Here is a 23,540-nt window from a genome sequence, read left to right on the forward strand (position 1 = left end):
CCCTCAGAAGAGCCCTTAACCTCATTTAAGGGGTTACAGGCTAGCGCATGAAACGTTAGGTCAGAAGTTTTGGGTCCGTGTTAAAGTTCACAGACGAGCGCCGAGAGCCTGCGACTCTACACTTTTTTTTTTTATCTCTACGGAACGCACGGGCTTGGGACTGGCGCGCATGCGCCTTGGCTGGACCAGGCGGGAAGTATACCTCCGTCCCTGCGCGCCTGAATGTTACGGAAGCGTAGGTTCCAGAACTAGCTTCCGCGCTTCTATTGGCTGGCGCGGCTTGGGAACCCTCGCCTCTGCGGAACCTAGGGATGGCAGGCGATTGGTCGAGGAGAGGAGGTAGGCGGAGACAGGTGAGCAGGAGGCGGACTTTCATTGGCTGCGCTGAAGTTGGAAAGAAGGAAGCGGTCGCTAAGGTAAGTCAGTCTGGTTGCTGGGGAGGGGGAGAAGAGACCCCCCTAAGGGAGAGGCCCTTCCTCTTCCCATGGAGGGCTGATATGGGGCAGAGGCTTGGAAAAAGGAGGTCGATGGGGCAGAAGAAAGAGGAACCCAGCGCACCTGCGGCTCCCAGCCCTGTACACCTGAGATTTTATTATTTTATAGATGAGTTAAATGTTAAATTACTTCTATTGCCGGAGTTGTATCCCAAATAACTTACACTCAAGAGTAGACCCATTCAGTTGCGTCCAGTGCTTATCCTACTCAAGAGCAGGCCCACTGCAGTTAATGGATGCAAGGACACCCACCCATTAAAATGAATGAATCTTACCTTAGCCAAGTCCATTTATGGGTCTACTCTGGGTAGGGCTAGCATTGGATACATATGTGTGTGAGAGTATATGTGTGTGTGTGTATTAATAATTTGATTTTTTTTTAAAAAAAAGTTTTTACAACAAAACTATTTTATATATCTTCTAGTTGCTGATGTTTCCGTTGTGAAATCACTTCAAGGAAGTGATCTGTAAATTAAATATATGGTTTTTAAAAAATGGACTTCGAGGCTGCCTTTCAAAACAGGAATATCCTGTCAAGGCAGCATACATAGTACTTAAACATATTGAGGTGCGTGTCGAGGGAGGAATCATTCTTCTAAAATTGTGAGACAGAGTTGTTAAAACTGTTATCGGTCCAAACCAGGAATCCCATCCAAAAATTAAAACCTAAGCACAACTGTAAAAACAGATGGGCAATTCATTTTTTTAAAAAAATAGTAGTAGTATTGGATTGTATCCAATTATATTCGAGTACAGTCATACCTCGGGTTGAAGACGCTTTGAGTTGAGCACGTTCGAGTTGCGCTCCGCGGCAACCCGGAAGTAACGGAGCGCATTACTTCCGGGTTTCGCCGCCTGCACAGACGCTCTAAATGACGTCATGCGCAGAAGCGGCGAAAAGCGACATGCGCGTACGCAGACGTGCCATCGCTAGTTACGTTCGTATCTAGAGGTACCACTGTATATGCACTGAAACTGATGTACCTAAGTTATGTCAGCGTCAAAGGATCTACTCAACTGGTACTTAGAGCAGTTGGGGGATAGGAGGGAAAGTTTTTTTTTAAAAAAAAATGTATCAAAACCCAGACAGAGAAGGAGGTTGCATAGTTTTGTTTTTCAGTTTTGTTTGCTTACCAAGCAATACTGCTCACATCTGTTCAGAAGTAAGCCCCATTAAGGTCAATGGGAGTAACACCCAGATTAGGATTTTCCAGTGAGTTTTATCCAACCTTAGTCCTGTTTAGAATAGAGCCACTGAAATGGAATAGTGAAAGTTAGGTCCATTATTGTCTTATTTTTCTTATTCATAATTTTATTGTTTTACCTTTATTGTAAACCATATTGAGGGTTTTTGATTTTGTTTTTTACACAAACAGTGTAAAAACCTCATAAAATAAATGAATAAGTAATTTCAGTGAGACTACCGTGAGTCAACCCAATATTTCTACACGTGACTTTCAGGGCAAGATAGTTCACGCTCATAATTTAAACAACATCTACTTCACTATACCTACAATCATAGCTCTCTATTTACAGGCAGTCTAATACGTGGCCGAGTGGTTAAGGCGATGGACTGCTAATCCATTGTGCTCTGCACGCGTGAGTTCGAATCCCACCTTCGTCGACGCTGATTTTGGGACGCAGGTGGCGCTGTGGGTAAAAGCCTCAGCGCCTAGGACTTGCCGATCGAAAGGTCGGCGGTTCGAATCCCTGCGGCGGGGTGCGCTCCCGTCGTTCGGTCCCAGCGCCTGCCAACCTAGCAGTTCGAAAGCACCCCTGGGTGCAAGTAGATAAATAGGGACCGCTTACTAGCGGGAAGGTAAACGGCGTTTCCGTGTGCGGCTCTGGCTTGCCAGAGCAGCGATGTCACGCTGGCCACGTGACCCGGAAGTGTCTCCGGACAGCGCTGGCCCCCGGCCTCTTGAGTGAGATGGGCGCACCAACCCCAGAGTCTGGCAAGACTGGCCCGTACGGGCAGGGGTACCTTTACCTTTACCTTTTACCTTAATACGTGCTACTGGCTGGCTAATGCCAGGGGGAAAAAATGAAAACGGAGACCGCAACAGGTTAAGCATGTCAGGCACCTTGTAAAACCGGGTCAAAACAAGAGTTACCAAAGCATGTTTAAAAGCCTATAGTGAAAGGAGCCAAACGTGTATCGCTTGAGCGGCCCACAAACAGGGGCCCTCCCAGTAAAGCACATTCCGTCCCTCCATCCCACAAATCCGATTGATCTTGCTTATTATTTGCATACGACTTGATACTACTGGCCTGATCCAGCAGGGCTCTTCTTACGTAACGATCTGGCCAGGGATAAGGCAGCTCCCGATGTTCCTGGGCTCATTTATGGTTTATCCACCAAGCAGCTGTTGACTCTTACTGTCTGTTCCAGAGCTTCGCCATGGCCTACGGGGATGATGGACACAACCTGAGGGAAGTGCTGGACACTTTCAAGTCCTGTATTGACGAGAAGTCGGAAATCCTAATGGACCCTTACTTAGCAGGCTGGAAAGGGCTTGTCAGGTAAGGCTGTCCACCTAGTTAGGGAACCAAGCTTAGATCTTGCTCCACAATGGGAGTTGGGAACCTGTGGCTTCTCAGATGCCTAAAGCGCCTCTGCCAATCAGTGTAGACCACACTGACCTACATGGGCCAACATGATGACTCATAAGGCACTTCCCTATTTTCCTTTGTTATTGACCGAGGCAAAAAATGGGCTCCCTGGCCCCGCTCCCAGTGGCGTAGCGTGGGGGGTGCAGGGGGGGTCGACTGCACCGGGCGCAACATCTGGGGGGGGGCGCTCGCACTCGCAGCTCTCTGCCCCCTGCTAAAATCCACGGGTTAGGGGGCGCAAATTACTTGCCTTGCCCCGGGTGCTGACAACCCACACTACGCCACTGCCCGCTCCTGCCACCTCTCTGCAAGTGTCCTCATGGCATGGCATTCAACATTCTCTCTTCCACCCACAAGGAACAGGAAAAGCGAGTGGGAGACCATCAGCAGATAGTCCTTGCCCCTGAAGAGTTGCAGGGAAGGGTGGCTGCTTGTCACAAGCGAAACTGTTGAAGCCTGCCCTCTGACTGTAAACTGTTTCTTGTTGAGACCGGCCCGCATGGATCTGTCATTCATTCTGTTGGGTTGCGCCTCTAAACCAAGGGTGGGGACCTTTTTTCAACTCCACGGCCACATCTCAGCAGTGGGCAGGGCCAGAGGCAACATCCAGTGGAGCTTCTAATGCATATTTTACCTTTCGGCAGCAGGCTAGCCTATACACACCCTCTCTATCCTCCTTCCAGGCGTGCAAGAGCGTTAGCAGTGCTCAAGGGACACATTCCTGCTGGTTTATGAAGAGTAGGGCCAGTGAGGGGGTGTGGGCTGGGGAGAGGGCCAGACAGAGAGGCCAGGAGGGCTGGGAAACCTTGAAGGCTCCTTGTAACTACAGGGTTCTGTTTTGGAAATCAGGTTTCTGAACACCATGGGCACGATCTTCACCTTCGTTTCCAAAGACGCAGTGGCCAAAATCCAAATCATGGAGGGCTTCCAAAGCGGCCCCCATAAGGAGAGCTACAGAACCCTTCAATCCATGGTGAGCTACGAGATGGCCAACAACCTGGTAGACCTGAAGAAGAACACCGAACGCCCCGTATCGGGCTGCCGGACGATCCTGCGCCTCCACCGGGCCCTCCTATGGCTGCAGCTCTTCCTGGAGGGCCTGCGGACCGGCGGCACAGACTGCAGGACGTCGGTGGTCTGCACAGATTCGTACAATGCCTCTCTGGCCAATTACCACCCTTGGATTGTCCGCAAGGCCACCACCATTGCCTTCTGCACTCTGCCCAACCGGGAAGCTTTCTTTGAGAACATGAAGGTGGGCAGCAACGAGGAGGCAGTGGAGATGCTGGGAGAAGCTTTGCCCCACATCAAGAAGCTTTACGATGTCACACAGGAACTGTACAGCCGGCACAAACTCCTGGACCTCCCATAGCAGAGCGGATCCCCACAATCAAGCGTTTCTCTGAATGCCACAGACGAAAAAGCAAGCATCGATCGTACATCTCATGCTTATCCATTTCCACGCCTGCTTGTTGGCACCAAGATCTAGCTCTCTGCTTCTCAGCTCTCTCCTATAAATCAGGTTTCTTATTGCTGGAATCATTTGAGCCTTCAAAGCATCCCTATTCTGGGTTCAATCAGCCAGATTTCCGGAGAAACAGAACTGGCCCCAGTTCCTCTTTGACTGCAGTGGGGAGCCTACAGCCTTTCAGATGTTCTTGGGCTCCAACTCCCAACCACTGGGCTGGGGCTCATGGGAGTCAGAGTCCAAGAACATGCTTGAACTACAACTCCCATCATCCCTGATGGCTGGCCATGCTGGCTGGGGCTGATGGGATTTGGAGTCCCTCCCCCCCCCCCAAAAAAAAAAATCCCTGACCTAAGAAGAGGCATTCCCCACTCTCAGGAGTCAATGAATGCCTCTTCCAAATAGAGACCACCCTCCATCTCTCCATTGCAGTCGTGAATGCTGCTCCTTACAGTCAGAGTGAAGAACTTGTCAGCCTTCCAGATGTAGCTGGACTCCAGCTCTCATCAGGCCTGACCATTTGGCTGTGCTAGCTGGGGGGCTGTTGGGAGCCTAGCAACATCTGGAGGGCTGAAGGCTCGCCACCATTTCGCCACATGGTTTTTAAGGCTACAGTCTTCCCTGATGTGTACGGGAGGTAAAACTGCATAAGCAATGAATGTACTTGATCACAGGGGGATGGATGAGGGCCTGGAAGCAGGGGTCTCCCTGGCCTCACTTGTGCTCTCTGCCAATCAACCCTGGTTTTGTTTAATCAAGGTGAAACTGTATCCCCTCCACCCTTCAGATCGAATTAAGCTTTAAAGGGGAAAGGGGGGCTTTTACAGTGGACTGGTGTATATACCTGTTTCAATGACCATGTGACAAGGGGAAGACTTTAGGGGCAAGATTGCTCAGGATTGCCATGATACATATGCCTGATGGGAGAATCCCACCGGGGTTCTATAGAGCCCTCCCTTCCACACACAGACGCAGGTCATGCACCCACAAACATGAAGCCCTTCAGGGCATCACATGCAGATCCCTACTAGCCTGTGACTCCCTCTACCCAGACTCCTCCCACTCTTGAGCATTAACAGCCTGTGGGGTTTGGGATGGGGGCAATGGGGGCAAAAACAGGGTCCTTTCATCAGTCACAAGCCAGGCATGTTGCTGCGCATTTAGTATACCCAGCTGAGGGGCAGCACGGTGTGGGTATGCAGGGACAAATAAGAATTCAAAGTGGGGAGGGAGCGGAATCTCCTTCCATACACACAGGGGATGGCAAAGATATTGCACACTGCTACAACCCGGAAATCAACAATCTTTAGCATGCTGGAAGTGGGAACAATCTCCCTAGTAAGGGTGGGGGACCTGTGGACCCCCCCAAATGTCAGTGTCTTGTTCAAGCCACCTAGAAGTTTTGTTTTGTTTTGAGCGGTATACACACAACTTCTAAATAAGTGAATGAAACATATCTGGAGAACCACTGGATCCCCACCCCTGATGAAACCAAACTCCTGAACTATCTTCACACCTCTTCTTTCCCTGTCATTCTCTCTCACAACAAGACTGTTCACTTAGAAAAGCTTTTTGTTTTTTTAAAGTCACTGTGAGTTTCGAACTTGCATAAGGCTGTTGACCACGCCTTTGGCTCGAAGACAATCATACCTGTGTTTTAAACGTGGCATCATTATTTTGGGGCCGTGATACGCTGTTATGTTAAGATTCCTTTCGTGTTACAAATCAATCATACCTGTGTTTTTAAAGTGGTATTATTATTATTTCTGGATCACGATATGCTGTTATGTTAAGATTCCTTTCTGGATACAAATGAGTCATGTATCTATGGTGCTCTCATGTTTCCTGCCTCGTATGATTTCTAAACTATCAATGCCTTTGTGGTGGTGGTGGGGAGATGTGGGGGCACAATGAAAGTATTTGCACTTATGGCACTGTTTACTCCATGCATGCACTGTGATTTGTCTATATAGATATAGATATGTATTTACCTCTTATATTGCTTGGGTTCAAATAATCATCTGTCCTGTGTATACGTGGTGGTGTCCTCAATTTCAGTCCTGATGGCCGCATAGGGATTTTTCACGGTTCTGCCATGAACAAGGTGCTCGAATAATAATAATAATAATAATAATAATAATAATAATAATAATAATAATAATAATAATATATTATTTATACCCCGCCCATCTGGCTGAGTCTCCCCAGCCACTCTGGGTGGCTTCCAATCAAGTGTTAAAAACAATACAGCATCAAATATTAAAAACTTACCTAAACAGGGCTGCCTTCAGATGTCTTTTAAGGAGAAGACAGCTGCTTATTTCCTTCACATCTGAAGGGAGGGCGTTCCACAGGGCAGGCGCCACTACCGAGAAGACCCTCTGTCTGGTTCCCTGTAACCTCACTTCTTGCAATGAGGGAACCACCAGAAGGCCCTCGGCGCTGGATCTCAGTGTCAGGGCTGAACAATGAAGATGGAGACACTTCTTCAGGTATACAGGACCGAGGCTGTTCAGGGCTTTAAAGGTCAGCACCAACACTTTGAATTGTGCTTGGAAACGTACTGGGAGCCAATGCAGATCTCTAATGCAGCAGAAGGCCCTTAATGAGACCCAAAAGCCTCCCCCTAAATCATAACCTCCCCGCACCCCATTAGCAAACAGTTGCTAATGGCAGCAGCACCATTAGGACCTTAATTCATGGCCCCGCAGCGGGGGGGGACACAGACCACAAACAACAACCACAGACTTTCAGATGGTGGAGGAATGACAGCGTGGCAGGAAACAAACACAGCGTTATCACCTGGCACAGGTATATCAAAGCTGATACCTGTTGCCTTGACTTGAGAGGGGGCCATAGGTCAGCGACAGAGCATCTGCCTTGCATGTGCAAAGTCCCAGTTCAATCCCTGGCATCTCCAGGTGGGGCTGGGAAGGACCCTCAGTCTGAAGCCCTGGAGAGCCACTGCCGGTCAGTGTAGACAATCCTGAGCCAGGTGAACCTGGGGTCTGACTCCGTATAAAGGCAGTTTCCTAAAGTGGGAGTGAAGGAGCAGTAAGCCTTGGCACAACACCTTGCTCCCAGGAAAGGGTTGGGGAACCTTTTGGAGCCCAAGGGCCACATTCCCTTCTGAGCCAGGGGCAAAATTGAGATAGTTTCTGCACGCACAGCTATTATTATCCTCCGTCTAGGCACACCAGAGGCCAAGAATGCATTATAGCCAGGCAAATACACTTGTGGAGGATGTGAAGCAGGGCTACTGAAGGATGTGGCCTTGGGAGAGATCCAAGGGCCAGGTAGAGAGGCCTGGAGGGCCGCATTCAGCCTCCAGGCTAGAGGTTCCGCACCCCGCCAGTGGTAAACCATATCTAATGGTTTGTTGCAAACACAGAGCTAGCTCCCTACGAGTGAGCAAAAGCAACAAACCACAAGCCTTGGTTTAGTGTTGCCTCTGAACCAGGGACTGTGGTTTGTTTTACTCCCTTAGTCCTGTGGTGCAGCGCAGACCAGGCCCTCAGGCAGAGGAAGGGTTGGCGTGTCAACAGCTGGGCGAGAGAGAGAGCAGGGGGTTCTCTATGGGTGGCATCGAGGCCCACCCCCAAACCTGGGACCAGTACCCAACTTTTCCCCAACAGCGGTTCCGAAAGTTGTTTGATCCAATGTAGGAAAGCAAATATCCAGAGTGTGGGGTCAGGTGGGATTCTATGAGGAATTATAAAATATGCATCAAGCCATTGTGTCCACGATGAATGCATTGGGTTTGATACATTGGCAATAATTTCTGATCAAATCCCACAACCCTCTGCATCTCTGGCCATTTCCTCTACTCAGTGGCGTAGCGTTGTCAGCACCCGGGGCAAGTAATTTGCGCCCCCTAACCCATGGATTTGCGCCCCCTAACCCGTGGATTTGCGCCCCCTAACCCGTGGATTTTAGCACTCGAGTCTCTTCCACTAGATTAGCGCCCCCCCAGATGTTGCGCCCGGTGCGGCCGGCCCCCCCTGCACCCCCCACGCTACGCCACTGCCTCTACTGTTCCATTTCTCTTTCTTGACCAGTCACGTACACTGCCAGTTGCTTCGCCAGGCAGGCATCCTTCGCCAGGGTCATCAAAGACAGTGGGCAGTTTCGTTGATGTAGCTTTTCTGATAGGTTAATCCCAGGCTGTTAATCTTAGGGTTTCACATGAAGGTGATAATGATCGCTGTCTTCCTGGCCATCCTTCTTATCATGTGTATTGCTTGTTTATCACCTCCCAGCATTGCCAAATGCACTCCTTTGTAGTTCTGTTTAATTTACCCCATGCTTAATTAGTTTTGGTAGTTTAATTTTGTCCCCACCTGGGGTTTGTTGAAATGCTCAGAAGAAATCTGATTGGTTCTTACAAACACTCTGTAAAAGTTCTTTTGTGAATAAAACGACCTGGGCCGAGGGGTGCAGAGGGAGGCACAGATTATTATACAGTGGTGCCTCGCAAGACGAAATTAATTCGTTCCGCAAGTTTTTTCTTCTTGCGAGTTTTTCGTCTTGCGAAGCACGGTTTCCCATAGGAATGCATTGAAAATCAATCAATGCGTTCCTATGGAGACCGTCTGGGGACAGAGGGGAAGCGCCGCACGCCTTCCCCTCTGTCCCCGGACCTGTTTTAATGCAAGGGGCAGTGGAGAGAAGATTGCTTCTCCCCGTTGCCGCCCCTTGGTTCAAAAGGGGTCGGGGACAGAGGGGAAGGTGCGCGCACCTTCCCCTCTGTCCCCTCTTTTGAAGCAAGGGGCGGAGGGGAGAAGATCGCTTCTCCCCGTTGCCGCCCCTTGCTTTAAACAGGTCCGGAGACAGAGGGGAAGGCGCGCGTGCCTTCCCCTCTGTCCCCAGAGATTGCGGGGCTGGCAACGGGGAGAAGATCGCTTCTCCCCGTTGCCGCCCCTTGCTTCAAAAGAGGTCCGGGGACAGCGGGGAAGACGCGCTGCGCTTCCCCGCTATCCCCGGAGCTTGCGTGGCAAGCTTCGTTTTGCGAAGCAAGCCCATAGGGAAATGCGTCTTGCGAAGCGGCTAAGAAAACGAAAAACTCCTTCGTCCAGCGAGTTTTTCGTCTTCCGGGGCGTTCGTCTTACGGGGTACCACTGTACGCACCTTTCCCAGAGTCTTGCTGGTTCAAGCCTCTGTGGATATTCTTATTAATCAGAGTTCAATCCTTCCTTTGCTTTGGGAACACCTCAATCCAAAAGCAAGGAAAGCCCAGCACCTGCTTGCAAAAAATCAGGAACCTTTCAAGACCACCCTGTCTGAATAAATCCCTCGTGGCAGGGAGGGCCAGATTGCAGAGGGGCCCAACTCAACAGAATGCCGCAGAAGATTTGGTTAGCACGGGTGGCTAACTATGGCTTCTTCCACACCTACACTGCTCATGCAGTGTGTGCTTTGCTAAACAAATTCACGATGCTTCCCACCTGCTGTAAATTTTATTGAACAAAACATTTGGCTTTCTAAGGGGCTCCCCTGCCTCGTTCAAAGTTAGGCTGTCCACACGCAGACCAGTCTCAGAAGCAGCCGAGAGACATGTCTGCTTTCTTCCTGCTCAGCCTCTGTCTGGATTGGGCCCGGGCCCAGAGCTATCACTGCATGTCTTCCCAGTTTAGAAGACCCGGAGACTACATACTGGGCGGCTTGTTCCCTTTCACGGTGCTCACCTCCAATGTGACGGAACGGACCCTGCCTGACATTTACAACTGTGAGAGGTAAGGCAGCAAAAATGGCAAGGACGTAGCGATGGTTGGGGAGGTGGTGATGCAGAAACCCCTGCCTTGTGTGTGGCTGGACTTAACTGAACGAAGAGTTACTTCCATTGCTCCACTCCCTTTTGGCTCTGGCCACCCCCAGCCCGTGGCAAATGGCCCCTACGCACCATCAGGGCTGAAAGAATGTCAGATTAATTGTCAACGGGAAACTATGGAGTAGATTTGAATGCTGTCCCCAATTAACTAGGCAGCTTTTTAAAGTAAAATTATTCAAAATGCAAGTGTCAACAAGACCTTCCTGAAGACTTTCCTTTTTTCCAATGAGCCTTTTAAGTTGCTTTCTTTCCCTGTATCAGAATCATTTTTAAGATGGTTCTTCAATGTCATAATGAAAGCAAAGACTGGGAATGGGAGTCGCTTTCTTAAGCTGGGAATTTCCCCCCTTCTCACACATTTATACATTTAGGGTTTTCCTGTTCTCTGAAATGTTATTTGCATGTGTTTTAAGGGTTTTGTAAGCTGCCTCGGGAGGGCAGGGTGCCCTGAAAGGTTAAACAAAACAAAAGTTGGCAAGACCATTCGCATCATGGATTGTAATACAGCACAAATTTTACAGCAGCAACAGTTCAGTCTAGGAACCAACAGCGGAACGGATTCCTGCATTGCAAGAGGTTGGACTAAACAGGTCCGTGCCAACTCTACTGCTCTATGATAATAATAATAATAATAATAATAATAATAATAATAATAATAAATTATTTATATCCCGCCCTTCCCAGCCGAAGCTGGGCTCAGAGTGGCTAACAACAATAAAAGTAACACAATTTACATAAAATCCCAATCAATTAAAATGCATTCTAAAATCAACTCATTCTAAAATCAATTCAAAACCAAATTAATGGGCAACCATTGGGCTAGAGTTCTGTGAGGATTACCAAAGGAGGGGGTCAGACTGTGCCTTGGCCAAAGGCCTGGTGGAACAGCTCTGTCTTGCAGGCCCTGCGGAAAGATGTCAAGTCCCGCAGGGCCCTAGTCTCTTGTGACAGAGCGTTCCACCAGATTGGGGCCAGGGCCGAAAAAGCCCTGGCTCTGGTTGAGGCCAGCCTAACCTCCCTGTGGCCCGGGATCTCCAAGATGTTTTTATTTGAAGACCGTAAGGTCCTCTGTGGGACATAGCAGGAGAGGTGGTCCTGTAGGTACGAGGGTCCTAGGCCATATGGGGCTTTAAAGGTTAAAACCAGCACCTGATCCTGTACTCCACCGGGAGCCAGTGCAGCTGGTATAGCACCAGGTGAATGTGATCCTGCGGTGAGGACCCCGTAAGGAGTCTCGCCGTGGCATTCTGCAGCCACTGGAGTTTCTGGGTCAGTCTCAAGGGCAGCCCCACGTAGAGTGAGTTACAATAATCAAGTCTGGAGGTGACCACCGCGTGGATCACAGTGGCTAGGTCAGGGCAAGAGAGGTAAGGAGCCAACTACTTAGCTTGGCGGAGATGAAAAAATGCCGCCCTTGTTATTGCTGTGATCTGCGCCTCCATGGAAAGGTGTCGAAGATTACACCAAAACTCTTAACAGACAGTGCTGGGATTAAGTGCGCCCTCACAAGAGATGGGAGTTCCCCCCCCCCACATCCCATATCGTCCCGACCCAGCCAAAGGACCTCTGTCTTCGAAGGACAGTCTTCAACCGGCTCCCACGTAACCATCCAGCCTATGTAATACAGGACAGGATGAAAAGGAGCAGCAATTCAGTTATGCTTAAGAGCTCTGACCAGCCTCAAACAGACTGATTAAAAGTGGATGTAAACCGAAAAGCCTTCAGAGACAGCCAGTGTGCTGTAGAGATTAGAGTGCTGGACTAGGATGTGGGAGACGAGAGTTCAAGTCCCAGCTCAGGCATGAAACTCACTGGGTGTGTCCCTGGGGCGGTTGCTGCCTCTTGGCCTGACATACTTCCCTGGGTTGTTGTGAGGATTAATTGGGGAAGGGAGGGGGTGACCCATGGACTCCGCCTTGAGCTCTTTAGAAAGAAAGGTGAGGTAGAAATTCAGTAAATAAATATACAGTGCCTATTTAAAAACAATCAATCCCTTCCGCCTACCCATATCCGTGCCCCCAACCCACATTGTTAAATAAATAACTATTTTTAATTATTATTTATACCCCGCCGTTCCTGGTTCAGAAAACCGGGCTCAGGGCAGCTAACAACAAATTTAAAACACTTAATTGATGCAACAACAAAAAACAGCATATAATACAGTATAAAAATGTGAATAATAAAAAAATCAGAATCCAAAAATCAATTTAGGGGGGAAATCCATCCAATAAACATTAGGTGATCACCAGGGCTAGCTGGCTAAATTAGTCCTATCTGGGCCAGCGGGGAGACCAGGGGAGAATTAGCTGTGGGATCCCAGAGCAGGTAATCTTCATAAAAAGGGGAGGGGGAGGGAAGGAAGGAAGGGGAATAAAAGATCAGGCTAAGTTCAAATTGAAATCCAGGCGGAATAGCTCTGTCTTACAGGCCCTGCGGAAGGAAGCTAAATCCTGCAGGGCCCTGGTCTCATGGGACAGGGCATTCCACCAGGTCAGAGACATCACTGAGAAGGCCCTGGATGGGTCCCTAGTCACTCTGGAGAGAGGCATTTTAGGGGGTCACGGGTAGTGGCAGGAGGATAGAATCTTAGAGTTGGAAGGGAACCCAAGGCTCATCTAGTCCAACCCCCGGCACTGCAGGAATCTCAGCTATAGCATCCATAGACAGATGGCCATCTGTCCTCTGCTTGAAAACCTCCAAGGGCAGAGAGTCCCAACCTCCCGAGAGAGATTCTTCCACTGCCGAACGGGGAAAAGGGGGGACCAGTAACTTGCCATCCATCAGTTATCTCAAGCTAACATCCCTATTTGCCTCCTCAGCCAAAAGCAGAAGGGCACAAATTGTGCAGGGGCAGGGCCACCCCTGAAGCTCCCAGGCATGTTTTTGTGCACCTTCCTGCAATCAGGAGCCCACTCAGGGGAGCTTCTAAAGGCAAGCCAGTGTGCTCCTGATCAGGGTTCCAGCCAGCCACCTAGGCTGTCTTCCAGGACGCTCTATTCCACGCACTTCCCCCAGTTTTATTAAATCTCGACAGTTTAACAGCGTTCCCTGCTCACTTGGTTGTTGCACATGTGTTGGGGGAGCGGGGACATTGCCTCCTTCGGGGGTCTCTCCCCCCCTCCAATGAGCACTTCTGTACTTCTGCGCACTTTGGGGTTCCCCCCCCAAGCCTCTGACACCTCTTTGCATGGGGGTGGTGCAGTTTGGGCTATGTGAGAGACTGGCACTCAACCCTGCATGTTGCCAATAGAGAGACCGCCATCTCCCCTGTTCTGTCCTCTGTCTCCCAGGCTTTATGCTGCCGGTCTGGTCTGGGCCCTTGGGATGAAGATTGCCATTGAGGAGATCAACAACTCCACCACGCTGCTGCCAGGGATCCGCCTTGGCTATGATATCTACGACACCTGCATGGAACCGGTTGTCACCCTCCAGCCCAGCCTGCTCTTCCTGTCCAGAGCAGGCACAAACAGCATCGGGATCCTTTGCAACTACACGGACTACCAGACCCGGGTGACGGCTGTCATCGGGCCTCACGACTCAATGCTCTCTTCGGTGACAGCCAAGCTGTTCGGCTTCTTCCTGATCCCGCAGGTAGAATAACCGTAAGAACAAATGACACCCTCGTGAGAATAATAATACCGTATTTTTTGCTCTATAAGGCTCACTTTTTCCCTCCTAAAAAGTAAGGGGAAATGTGTGTGCGTCTTATGGAGTGAATGCACGCTGCGCAGCTATCCCAGAAGCCAGAACAGCAAGAGGGATTGCTGCTTTCACTGCACAGCAATCCCTCTTGCTGTTCTGGCTTCTGAGATTCAGAATATTTTTTTTCTTGTTTTCCTCCTCCAAAAACTAGGTGCGTCTTATGGTCTGGTGCGTCTTATAGAGCAAAAAATACGGTAATAATAATTTATTATTTATACCCTGCCCATCTGGCTGAGTTTCCCCAGCCACTCTGGGTGGCTTACAATCAAGTGTTAAAAACAATACAGCGTTAAATATTAAAAACTTCCCTAAACAGGGCTGCCTTCAGATGTCTTTCAAAGAGAAGATAGCTGCTTATTTCCTTCACATCTGAAGGGAGGGCGTTCCACAGGGCAGGCGCCACTACCGAGAAGACACCAGTGAGGCCCACCGCAAAATGTTGCAGCGCACCTATTCCGTGTTTCAGGGTTGTCTCCAAATAAGCCCTACTCATTCATTCAATAGGTTTATTGTTCTAGCCAAAGGACATGACCATTAGGTCAAAGCGGTGTTTCTCAAACTTGGGTGCCCAGCTGTTGTTGGACTACAACTCCCATAATCCCTAGCTAGCAGGGCCATTGGTCAGGGATGATGGGCGTTATAGTCCAACCCAAATTTGAGAAACACTGCATTAAAGTTCAGCCAGATACCAACATATCAATAATATAGCGAACATCAGTAATAGAAAACAAGAAAAATCAGAAGTGCCATCAGCTATCCCAACTTCAGATTAAACCACAGAGTCCCCAGAACAATTTGCAGCAATGTTCTCTCGCTCTCTCGGTCCAATCTTTCCTGCAACCAGTGCAAAAAGAGCCACTTTACGTGTTACAAGTTGTTAGTGGCCTGCAAAACAAACTGCCCTGTTTCATCCATGGTATTCCCGCTTCCATACATCAACAAAGGTTTAAAAATCTTGGATCCAGGTAGACCCATTGGAATTAATGGAGCTAAGTTAACCATGCGCATTAATTGCAGTGGGTCTAACTTTGAGTAGGTCTGGCATCTGCGCAAACTCCCAGGCTGAACTTTTATACCCACTTATCTTGGAGTTGAGGGATGCGGGTGGCGCTGTGGGTTAAACCACAGAGCCTAGGACTTGCCGATCAGAAAGTCGGCAGTTCAAATCCCCGCAACAGGGTGAGCTCCCGTTGCTCGGTCCCTGCTCCTGCCAACCTAGCAGTTTGAAAGCACGTCAAAGTGCAAGTAGATACATAGGTACCGCTCCAGCGGGAAGGTAAACGGCATTTCCGTGTGCTGCTCTGGTTCACCAGAAGCAGCTTAGTCATGCTGGCCACATGACCCGAAGGCTGTATGCCGGCTCCCTCGGCCAATAAAGCGAGATGAGCGCCACAACCCCAGAGTCGGCCATGACTGGACCTAATGGTCAGGGGTCACTTTACCTTTACCTTTAAGTTGGGCTGGGAGGGAAATGTGATCCGACTGCTCAGACTGAAACACAGCCACCTTTTGCAATACACACTTGGAACAAATGTTGCAATTGAGTTCTCCAGTCAAGCAATAAGTGGAAAGTGCATGTGCTAGGATCAAATGTGCCTGGTATTCCCACTTCCATACATCAACAAAGGTTTCAAAATCTTGGATACGGGTAGACCCATTGGAATTAATGGTGCTAAGTTAACCATGTGCATTAACTGCAGTGGGTCTAACTTTGAGTAGGTCTGGCATCTGCGCAAACTCCCAGGCTGAACTTTTATACCCACTTATCTTGGAGTTGGGCTAGGAGGGAAATGTGATCCGACTGCTCAGACCGAAACACAGCCACCTTTTGCAATACACACTTGGAACAAATGTTGCAATCGAGTTCTCCAGTCAAGCAATAAGTGCAAAAGTGCACGTGCTAGGATCAAGTGTGCATAAGAACGCATAAATTAGTGAAAATAGCATTCTATCAGGGGAACAGGCTTTGCAAAAATTTGTGTATGAGGCAAAACTGCATCCAAAGATACCTTCGTTACGAAAAATGCAAACTAAAATGCTTATGAATTTTCATGAGCATTTGTAAAAAAAATCAGATGGATGTGGAAATGTGGAGAACTGAAATGAAGCTTTGGTGTGGGGAAGAAAAACGGAAAGAAACTGAAATTAACATGATTCACTTGTTCCTATCTTGGGGTGAGACATTATGAACTCTGTGGGTTCTTTTGGTAGACAACTCAACTGTGCCTCCCCCCCTCCTTCCTTTGGGAGCCCCACAACATTGGGGGGGCACAGGTTCCTAACCTTGGGCCCACACAAATCCAAACCTGCAAGAGTGCCAAAGCCTTGTCAGGGGCCCTACTTATTCATACATCTGCTTAGCCCTCTCCATACAGTATGGTTTCAGCAGGCTGTAGAAGGTATAGGGGCCTTTATTTTTGTTGGAATGGCCAACTGGTGCAACTGGATTAGAGCAGCCTTCTCCAGACTGGGGCCCTCCAGACATTTTGGACTGCAACTCCCATGATGTATTGATTTTATTGATAAAAAGAGTACAGTGGTACCTCGGGTTAAGTACTTAATTCGTTCCGGAGGTCCGTTCTTAACCTGAAACTGTTCTTAACCTGAAGCACCACTTTAGCTAATGGGGCCTCCCACTGCTGCCGCGCCGCCGGAGCACAATTTCTGTTCTCATCCTGAAGCAAAGTGCTTAACCTCAGGTACTATTGCTGGGTTAGCGGAGTCTGTAACCTGAAGCGTATGTAACCTGAAGCGTATGTAACCCGAGGTACCACTGTAATAAGAAGCTTTGCCACTATTCTGTGTACAGAAGCACATGGTTCCAGTTATGCACTTTCTTAGACATGACTTAGACATGGACTTTGGTCCATATAAACACTCTACCCTTCTAAATATACCCAAGCTAAATCCTCCCTCGCCATTTATCCCCAAACAATAACAACACTGATCCTACTTTATCTCACTTACCCTGACACAAACCTTCCAAACACTCCCACCCCAAGTGATGGGAATTGCAGCCCCAAATATATTGAGGGCACCAGCTTAGCTGAGTCCAGATTACATGATGGGAAATGCGTTAATGTGTTGTACCCAACGAACTTCTGCTTTAGAGCAGACCCATTGGAATTCATGGATCTCAGTTTGTCATGTCCATTAACTTCAATGGGTCTCCTCCATGTAGTATGATTGGACACAGCTCATTAATAGGGTATTGCTTGACATTCAATGTGGTTTTTAATTGCTGTAAGCCAGTGATGGCCAAACTTGGCCCTCCAGCTGTTTTGGGACTACAACTCCCATCATCCCTATCTAACAGGACCAGTGGTCAGGGATGATGGGAATTGTAGTCCCAAAACTTGGAGGGCCAAGTTTGGCCATCACTGCTGTAAGCAGCCATGGGGAGTTGGTTTCTTTGGAATGGTGGTCTGCAAAGTCACCACATAAATTAAACATTGGTACGATTGTGGCCTTCAGATCAGCTATGGAGCCACCATGGAGGCCCTGAACAACCAGGAGCTGTATCCCTCTTTCTTGCGGACTGTGCCCAGCGACAAGAGACAGCTGGAAGCCATGGTCCAGCTCCTGCAGGCTTTCAAGTGGAATTGGATCGCGGTCATTGGCAGCAATGATGAATATGGCCGTGGAGGCCTCAGCCTCTTGTCATCCATGGTGGCCAGCAAAGAGATCTGCATCGCCTTCGAGGGGCTGATCCCAGCCGACGTGTCCAACCCGAGCCTCCAAGTGAAGATGAGGCAGACGATCCAGGCGATCAACGAGTCCAAAGTCAACGTCATCGTCCTCTTCGCCAGCGACCGGCCTGTCCGGGCTTTCTTCAAGCGGTGCTTGGAGCTGGGGCTGAGCCAGAAGGTGTGGTTGGCCACCGAAGCCTGGGTGATGTCGGACGTGGTCACCTCTGTGGACAAGATCCAAGCCGTTGGGACAGTCATCGGCTTCGTCATAAAGGGGGGGACAGTCCCTGGCTTCGAGGAGTACGTCTACAGACTTTTAGAGCTGACCCAAGAGGAGGGCTTCTGCAACACATCCCAGGAGGAAGTGGACAAGATGGACTCCGATGTCCTGGGACCGCAATGCTGGCAATGCAACTACATCTCTCGCCGAAACATCACCGCGGTGCTCAAGCACCGGCAGACGTACGCTGTCTACACCGCAGTGTACAGTGTGGCTCACGCACTCCACAACTTGTTGTGCTCCCAGAGAGGGATGTGTCATAAGGGTAACATCAAATCTTGGAAGGTAGGCGAGAAGCAGTCAGCTGCCCATCGACTGATAATACAATGAGGCCTGGTGACCTGTTTTCGCCCGCGTGGTTTGAAATTGTTATTATTTGTTATACTTTTTAGTAACACAAAACAACTTAACAACAATAACTACCATATGCACTAACACCAGCTTATAACCAAACAATCTCAAGCACATTCATATTTTCAAAAGCCAGTATTAAAACATCCCACCCTCTGAAGGAGGCCACAGATCGTTAAAAGTCAAAGGCCTGGAAGAAAACAAATGTTTTTGCCTGGTGCCTAAAGATAGGAGATGATGGTGGCAGACAAGCCTCCCTGGGGGGAGCATTCCACAAGCAAGGAGCCACCACTGAAAAGGCCCATTCTCATCCTGCCACCCTCCAGACCTCCTGTGCACATGGGGGCACATGGAGAAGGGCGCCATACAGTGATCACAGAATCAGATTGGTTCATATGGGGAGATGCGGACCTTGAGGTATTGAGGTCCTGGGTCTTTCAAGGCTTTATAGGTCAAAACCAGCACCTTGAATTGGCAGCCAGAAACTGATTGGCAGCCGGTGCAGTTGGGCCTCGATTGGCGTTATATGCTCAAACTGCCTTGCTCCGATGAGCAACCTGGCTGCCAAATTCTGCACCGGCTGCTGTCCATTACAGTGGTACCTTGAGTTAAGAACTTAATTCATTCTGGAGGTTTGTTCTTAACCTGAAACTGTTCTTAACTTGAAGCACCACTTTAGCTAATGGGGCCTCCTGCTGCTGCCGCGCCACCGGAGCACAATTTCTGTTCTCATCCTGAAGCAAAGTTCTTAACCCGAGGTAATATTTCTGGGTTAGCAGTCTGTAACCTGAAGTGTCTGTAACCCGAGTTACCACCATGCATGACTTGGCCAAAACAACCTTTGGACCAAACAGGGAATGGATTTGCTTAATTAGGCCCAAAGGCCAGAGGTCCCCCAACCTGCCCTAAAATCTTCCTGGCAATGGGTTAATGCCCTCAAGCACACCTGAGAACAGCAAGGCAGTTTAAGAGCCACAAGGCAGGCTGAGTGGCACATACAGCTTTGTCCTGCCACGCTTTGCCACCTGATATGGCTGCCTTGCTTTGGCTAACAGTACGGCCAGCCTTGCAGAGAAGTGGTTAGTGCAGGCAAGGGGGCATGGGATTAGGGGTCCAAGGGTGGGGGGACACGGGAGTTAGCACAGGACCCACCCACAGCCACCTTTTCCTTCCATCCAGCTGCTGGACAAACTGAAAGACGTCCATTTTAACATCTCCAACCAGCTGCACCATTTCGAAGACTACGGCAGCATCAACCTCGGCTATGAGGTCATTGGCTGGAGGTGGCGGGACAGTGGGATTGAGCACATCACCCTCGGGAACTTCAACACAAAACTGAACATCAATACATCCTTGGTCCAGTTTCACACAGAGGATGGAAAGGTAAAGAGAGAGGGGGAGGAATGCAACAAAGGAGTACAGTAAAGTGAGTGATCTCTTTGATTGCTTCCCACCCACAAATGTCCCCACACTAATTATCTGTCTGATCTATTTGTTTCTCAAAGTTGTATCCTGCCATTCCTCCAAGGCAACAAGCTAGATATGCTAAGGCAGTGTTCCCAACATGTATTTAAAACACGATCCCCACTCCCCCAATAATTCTGGAAATGGTAGCTTACCCCTCAGCACCCATAACAAACTCAGCTACAATTCCCAGCACCCATAACTAATGACAGTTCCCAGGATTCTTATTTGGGGTGTGTGTGTGATTTAAATTCGTGGTGTGCATGCAGGCCAGATACAATTAATATGTCCAGACACAGGAACACAGGAAGCTGTCCTATACTGAGCCAGAAACGTTCAGTATTTGCCTGCACTGACTGGCAGTGACAGACCTTAAGGTCTTAAGGTTGTGGGTTCGAACCCCACATTGGATGAAAGATTCACGTGTTGTGGAGAGTTGGACCAGATGATTCTTGTGATCCTGTCCAACTCTGTGATTCTATGATCCAGGATTTCAGACCCGAGTTGTTCTGAGTCCTCCCTGGGGGTTGAAGCTGAGGCCTTTTTGTATGCAAAGCAGATGCTCTACTACTGAGCTATGGCCTTTCCCCCAGGAAGGGGGAGCAGGAAGATGGATGGGAGAAGGAATGGTATAAGGAGCTTGCAGAGAACAAGGGCGAAAGATGAGCGAAGGGAACAGCAAGAGAGAAGGAAAAGAAGATAGCTTTGCAGGAGGTAGACATTTAATGCTAACATTGGTTGCTCTCCCTTTTGCTTAGGCTCCCATCTCTGAGTGCCTTACGACATGTCAGGCTGGGCAGATCCGTCGGATGAAGGGTTTCCACCTCTGCTGCTACGACTGCATTGACTGTGAGAGGGGCACTTATTGCAGTTCTCCAGGTGAGAAGGATTGGGGCCTTGGGGTGATTTCCCTGCGTCACACTCAGAGATCGCAGAGAATTCTGACAGGTATATGAGCAGCAATTGCTGGTGTTCATTTATCCACCCCGTATCCAAAACGGAAATCAATCCAGCAGATTCTATTGCTATTTGCTTGTTGTTTTTGGTCTGCAAAGGTTACGTAATTGGCAATGCCCCCTTTGCATTGAAATGAATGATGTGGAACAACATAATTCATTATGTAATCAATCATGACATCCATTGGTTAAGTAAAATTCTGCCACAGCAGACAGGGATATGAGACACAATCATTTGTGTTGCAAGCAGAACTGCAGCAGAACAGAAACAGCCTTGCATGTGATGTAAATGGGTTGGAAGAGAAATTTATTCCTTCTTTACATTCCTAGCTACAGTCACTGTATACAGGGACAGCAGCTCTTGGTGAGAGGAGATGAGGGTGGACAGCTCAGTTTATTCCTGATCTCTGTCAGTTCCATGTTTGTTCATTCCTGAGTCGGCTCCACCTCACTTCTGCATTAATCTGCTCAAGTTTTCAGTAAAAAAACAAGGTTGTATTAAATACTTATCTTTCTCACCAAAACCACTGCTACTAGTCAAAATAGATGCTTTCCATGAAACCAAAAACTTGACTCCAGTTAAAATTTCACTCCCCACCTGGATAAAATAGTTTCACCACCATAGGAAGCTGCACGTACAGAGCCAGACCATTGGCTCCATCTGATTCTGTACTATCTACACCGACTGGCAGCAGCTGCCCAGGGTTTTAGACAAGGGACCTTTCCCAGGGCTATGTGGCGATGCCAAGGCTTGAACCTGGGACCTTCTGCATGCAAAGCCGGTGCTCTACCACTGAGTTACAACCCTCCTCTTAAAATATTGGTACAGAGAAAGCTGTATTATATAGAGTCAGACCATTGGCTCTTTTAGCTTAGTCTACCCTGACTGGAGTGGGACGCGGGTGGCGCTGTGGGTTAAAACACAGAGCCTAGGACTTGCTGATCAAAGGTCGGTGGTTTGAATCCCTGCGACGGGGTGAGCTCCCGTTGCTCGGTCCCTGCTCCTGCCAACCCAGCAGTTTGAAAGCACATCAAAGTGCAAGTAGATAAGTAGGTACCAATCCAGCGGGAAGGTAAATTTGCATCCTCTCTAGGTAGAGTCGGGTGAGACTCCTGCTTGAAACCCTGGAGTGCTGGGGGAGGGGGGACAGCACTCCAGGGTTTCAAGCAGGAGTCTCACCCGACTCTACCTAGAGAGGATGCAAATGCAATCTGGGAGCTGTTGCATGAAAGCCAGGCGCTCTGGCCCTTCCCCAGGAGGAGACCCCCTCACTTGCAAAATGTACAGCTGCCTCCCTGCTCTTTTACAGAGGACACAACCTGCACTGCCTGCCCCACAGAACAGTGGTCCCCTGGACGCAGCACACGGTGTTACGACCGCAGCGAAAAGTATCTGTTCTGGTCCGAGCCTCTGGCCATCATCCTGGTAGCCTTGCTGATATTCGCGGTGACTCTCACCTGCTTCTCGGGGTCCCTGTTTCTGAGGAACCTCCACACCCCCATGGTGCAGGCCGCCGGAGGAGCCATGTGCCTCGTGGGCCTCCTCTGCCTGGCCCTGATGTGCCTCAGCTGTGGCCTCTACATCGGCAAGCCCAGCCCGACCGTCTGCCTGATGCAGCAACCCTCCTTCGCCTTGTGCCTCAACCCTTGCTTCTCCACCATCACAGCCAAGGCCCTCCAGATCATGCTGGTGAATGACTTTGCAAGCAGCCGCCGCGGTTTCCTGCACAACCTGATCCAGAGGCGGCCGTGGGCCATCGTGGCCTTGTGCTTTCTGGGTGAAAGCGCCCTCTGCCTTGGGTACATCTATGTCAACCCGTCCACTCCGGGCAAGAACTACAAGCTCTTGCCCACCCAAGTCCTCATCCAGTGCAGGATAAAGTCCTGGGCTGCCTTCGCCATCATGCATGGGAACAACAGCCTCCTGGCCTTCACCTCGTTCCTCTGCACCTTTATGGTGCAGACGTCTCCCAAGAAGTACAACATCGCCCGCAGCATCACCTTCGCCATGCTCGCTTACTTCATCGCCTTGATCTTCTTCATCCCCACCTACGCCACCGTGGGGCTAGAGTACCAGCCCGCCGTGCAAGTGAGTGCCATGCTCCTGTGTGCTACAGGGCTGCTCGCAGCTTATTACCTCCCCAAGTGCTACATCCTGCGTTTCAAGCCGGACTGGAACACGGTGGACTATTTCCAAGATTACGCCAAAGAGGCGCCGCAGGAAAACGACCCCAAAAAGTAGGTGTCATAGCCGATGCTAGTCCTACCCACACAGGAAACCCACTGTAGTTAAGGGCATGGCTAACTTAGGCCTGGTCGTTTCAATGGGTCTACTTTGAGGAGGACTTGGTCGGAGACAACCCAAGCAGAGGTCTCTGAAGCAGGAAGGGAAGTCTCTACTTTGATGGGGTTAACAGTGTGACTTGTATCGCTGCCCTAGTATAGAAGCTTTTATTGGTGTGTGTTTTTATTTCGTTGGGTTGGACGTAGATACAGATTCGTCTTGATGGGATAGACTCGTTAGAGAGGCCTTGCATTCTAGTCCTCCTGCTCAGGGTTGGCAAGCCAGAGTTAGAGATGGGAAAGCATCCACAAACAAAAATGCCTCCTCTCCCCTTCTTAGCCTCAGGGGATCATTGCAGAACACTCATGCAGTGTGGGACTGGAACCTATATACGTCTCACAGAGATGGCTTA

General features: G+C 49.4%; 2 protein-coding genes across 3 annotated transcripts; both read left to right on the forward strand.

Annotated features, from left to right (window-relative positions):
* The first annotated feature begins 219 nt into the window (after positions 1–219).
* Positions 220–6,610, forward strand: CPTP (ceramide-1-phosphate transfer protein). 2 transcript variants are annotated; one of them, XM_083752847.1, is made up of 3 exons: positions 220–416; positions 2,887–3,017; positions 3,957–6,610. In XM_083752847.1, exons 1-3 carry the CDS (start codon positions 312–314, stop codon positions 4,477–4,479), a joined length of 759 nt encoding a protein of 252 aa, XP_083608973.1. In that variant the 5' UTR covers positions 220–311; the 3' UTR covers positions 4,480–6,610. The 2 variants fall into 2 exon arrangements, with proteins under 2 accessions (XP_083608973.1, XP_083608974.1); XM_083752848.1 differs by lacking the exon at positions 220–416 and adding an exon at positions 423–575.
* Positions 6,611–9,701: 3,091 nt separating this feature from the next.
* On the forward strand, positions 9,702–23,435 carry LOC310850720 (taste receptor type 1 member 3-like). Its single transcript, XM_083752558.1, has 6 exons — positions 9,702–10,307; positions 13,693–13,993; positions 17,579–18,358; positions 19,604–19,807; positions 20,647–20,767; positions 22,155–23,435. Exons 1-6 carry the CDS (start codon positions 10,129–10,131, stop codon positions 23,084–23,086), a joined length of 2,517 nt encoding a protein of 838 aa, XP_083608684.1. The 5' UTR covers positions 9,702–10,128; the 3' UTR covers positions 23,087–23,435.
* Positions 23,436–23,540: the final 105 nt, after the last annotated feature.

The sequence above is a fragment of the Podarcis gaigeae genome (assembly GCF_964106915.1).
Source record: "Podarcis gaigeae genome assembly, chromosome: 8".
NCBI classification, from domain to species: domain Eukaryota; kingdom Metazoa; phylum Chordata; class Lepidosauria; order Squamata; family Lacertidae; genus Podarcis; species Podarcis gaigeae.

Excerpts from the sequence above, each read along its gene's own strand:
- CPTP (XM_083752847.1), top strand. The coding sequence starts at position 312 with ATGGCAGGCGATTGGTCGAGGAGAGGAGGTAGGCGGAGACAGGTGAGC. Across the intron at positions 417-2,886 it reads AGAAGGAAGCGGTCGCTAAG|AGCTTCGCCATGGCCTACGG; the intron begins GTAAGTCAGTCT and ends TGTCTGTTCCAG. Across the intron at positions 3,018-3,956 it reads GGCTGGAAAGGGCTTGTCAG|GTTTCTGAACACCATGGGCA; the intron begins GTAAGGCTGTCC and ends TTTGGAAATCAG.
- LOC310850720 (XM_083752558.1), top strand. The coding sequence starts at position 10,129 with ATGTCTGCTTTCTTCCTGCTCAGCCTCTGTCTGGATTGGGCCCGGGCC. Across the intron at positions 10,308-13,692 it reads GACATTTACAACTGTGAGAG|GCTTTATGCTGCCGGTCTGG; the intron begins GTAAGGCAGCAA and ends TCTGTCTCCCAG. Across the intron at positions 18,359-19,603 it reads GTAACATCAAATCTTGGAAG|CTGCTGGACAAACTGAAAGA; the intron begins GTAGGCGAGAAG and ends CCTTCCATCCAG.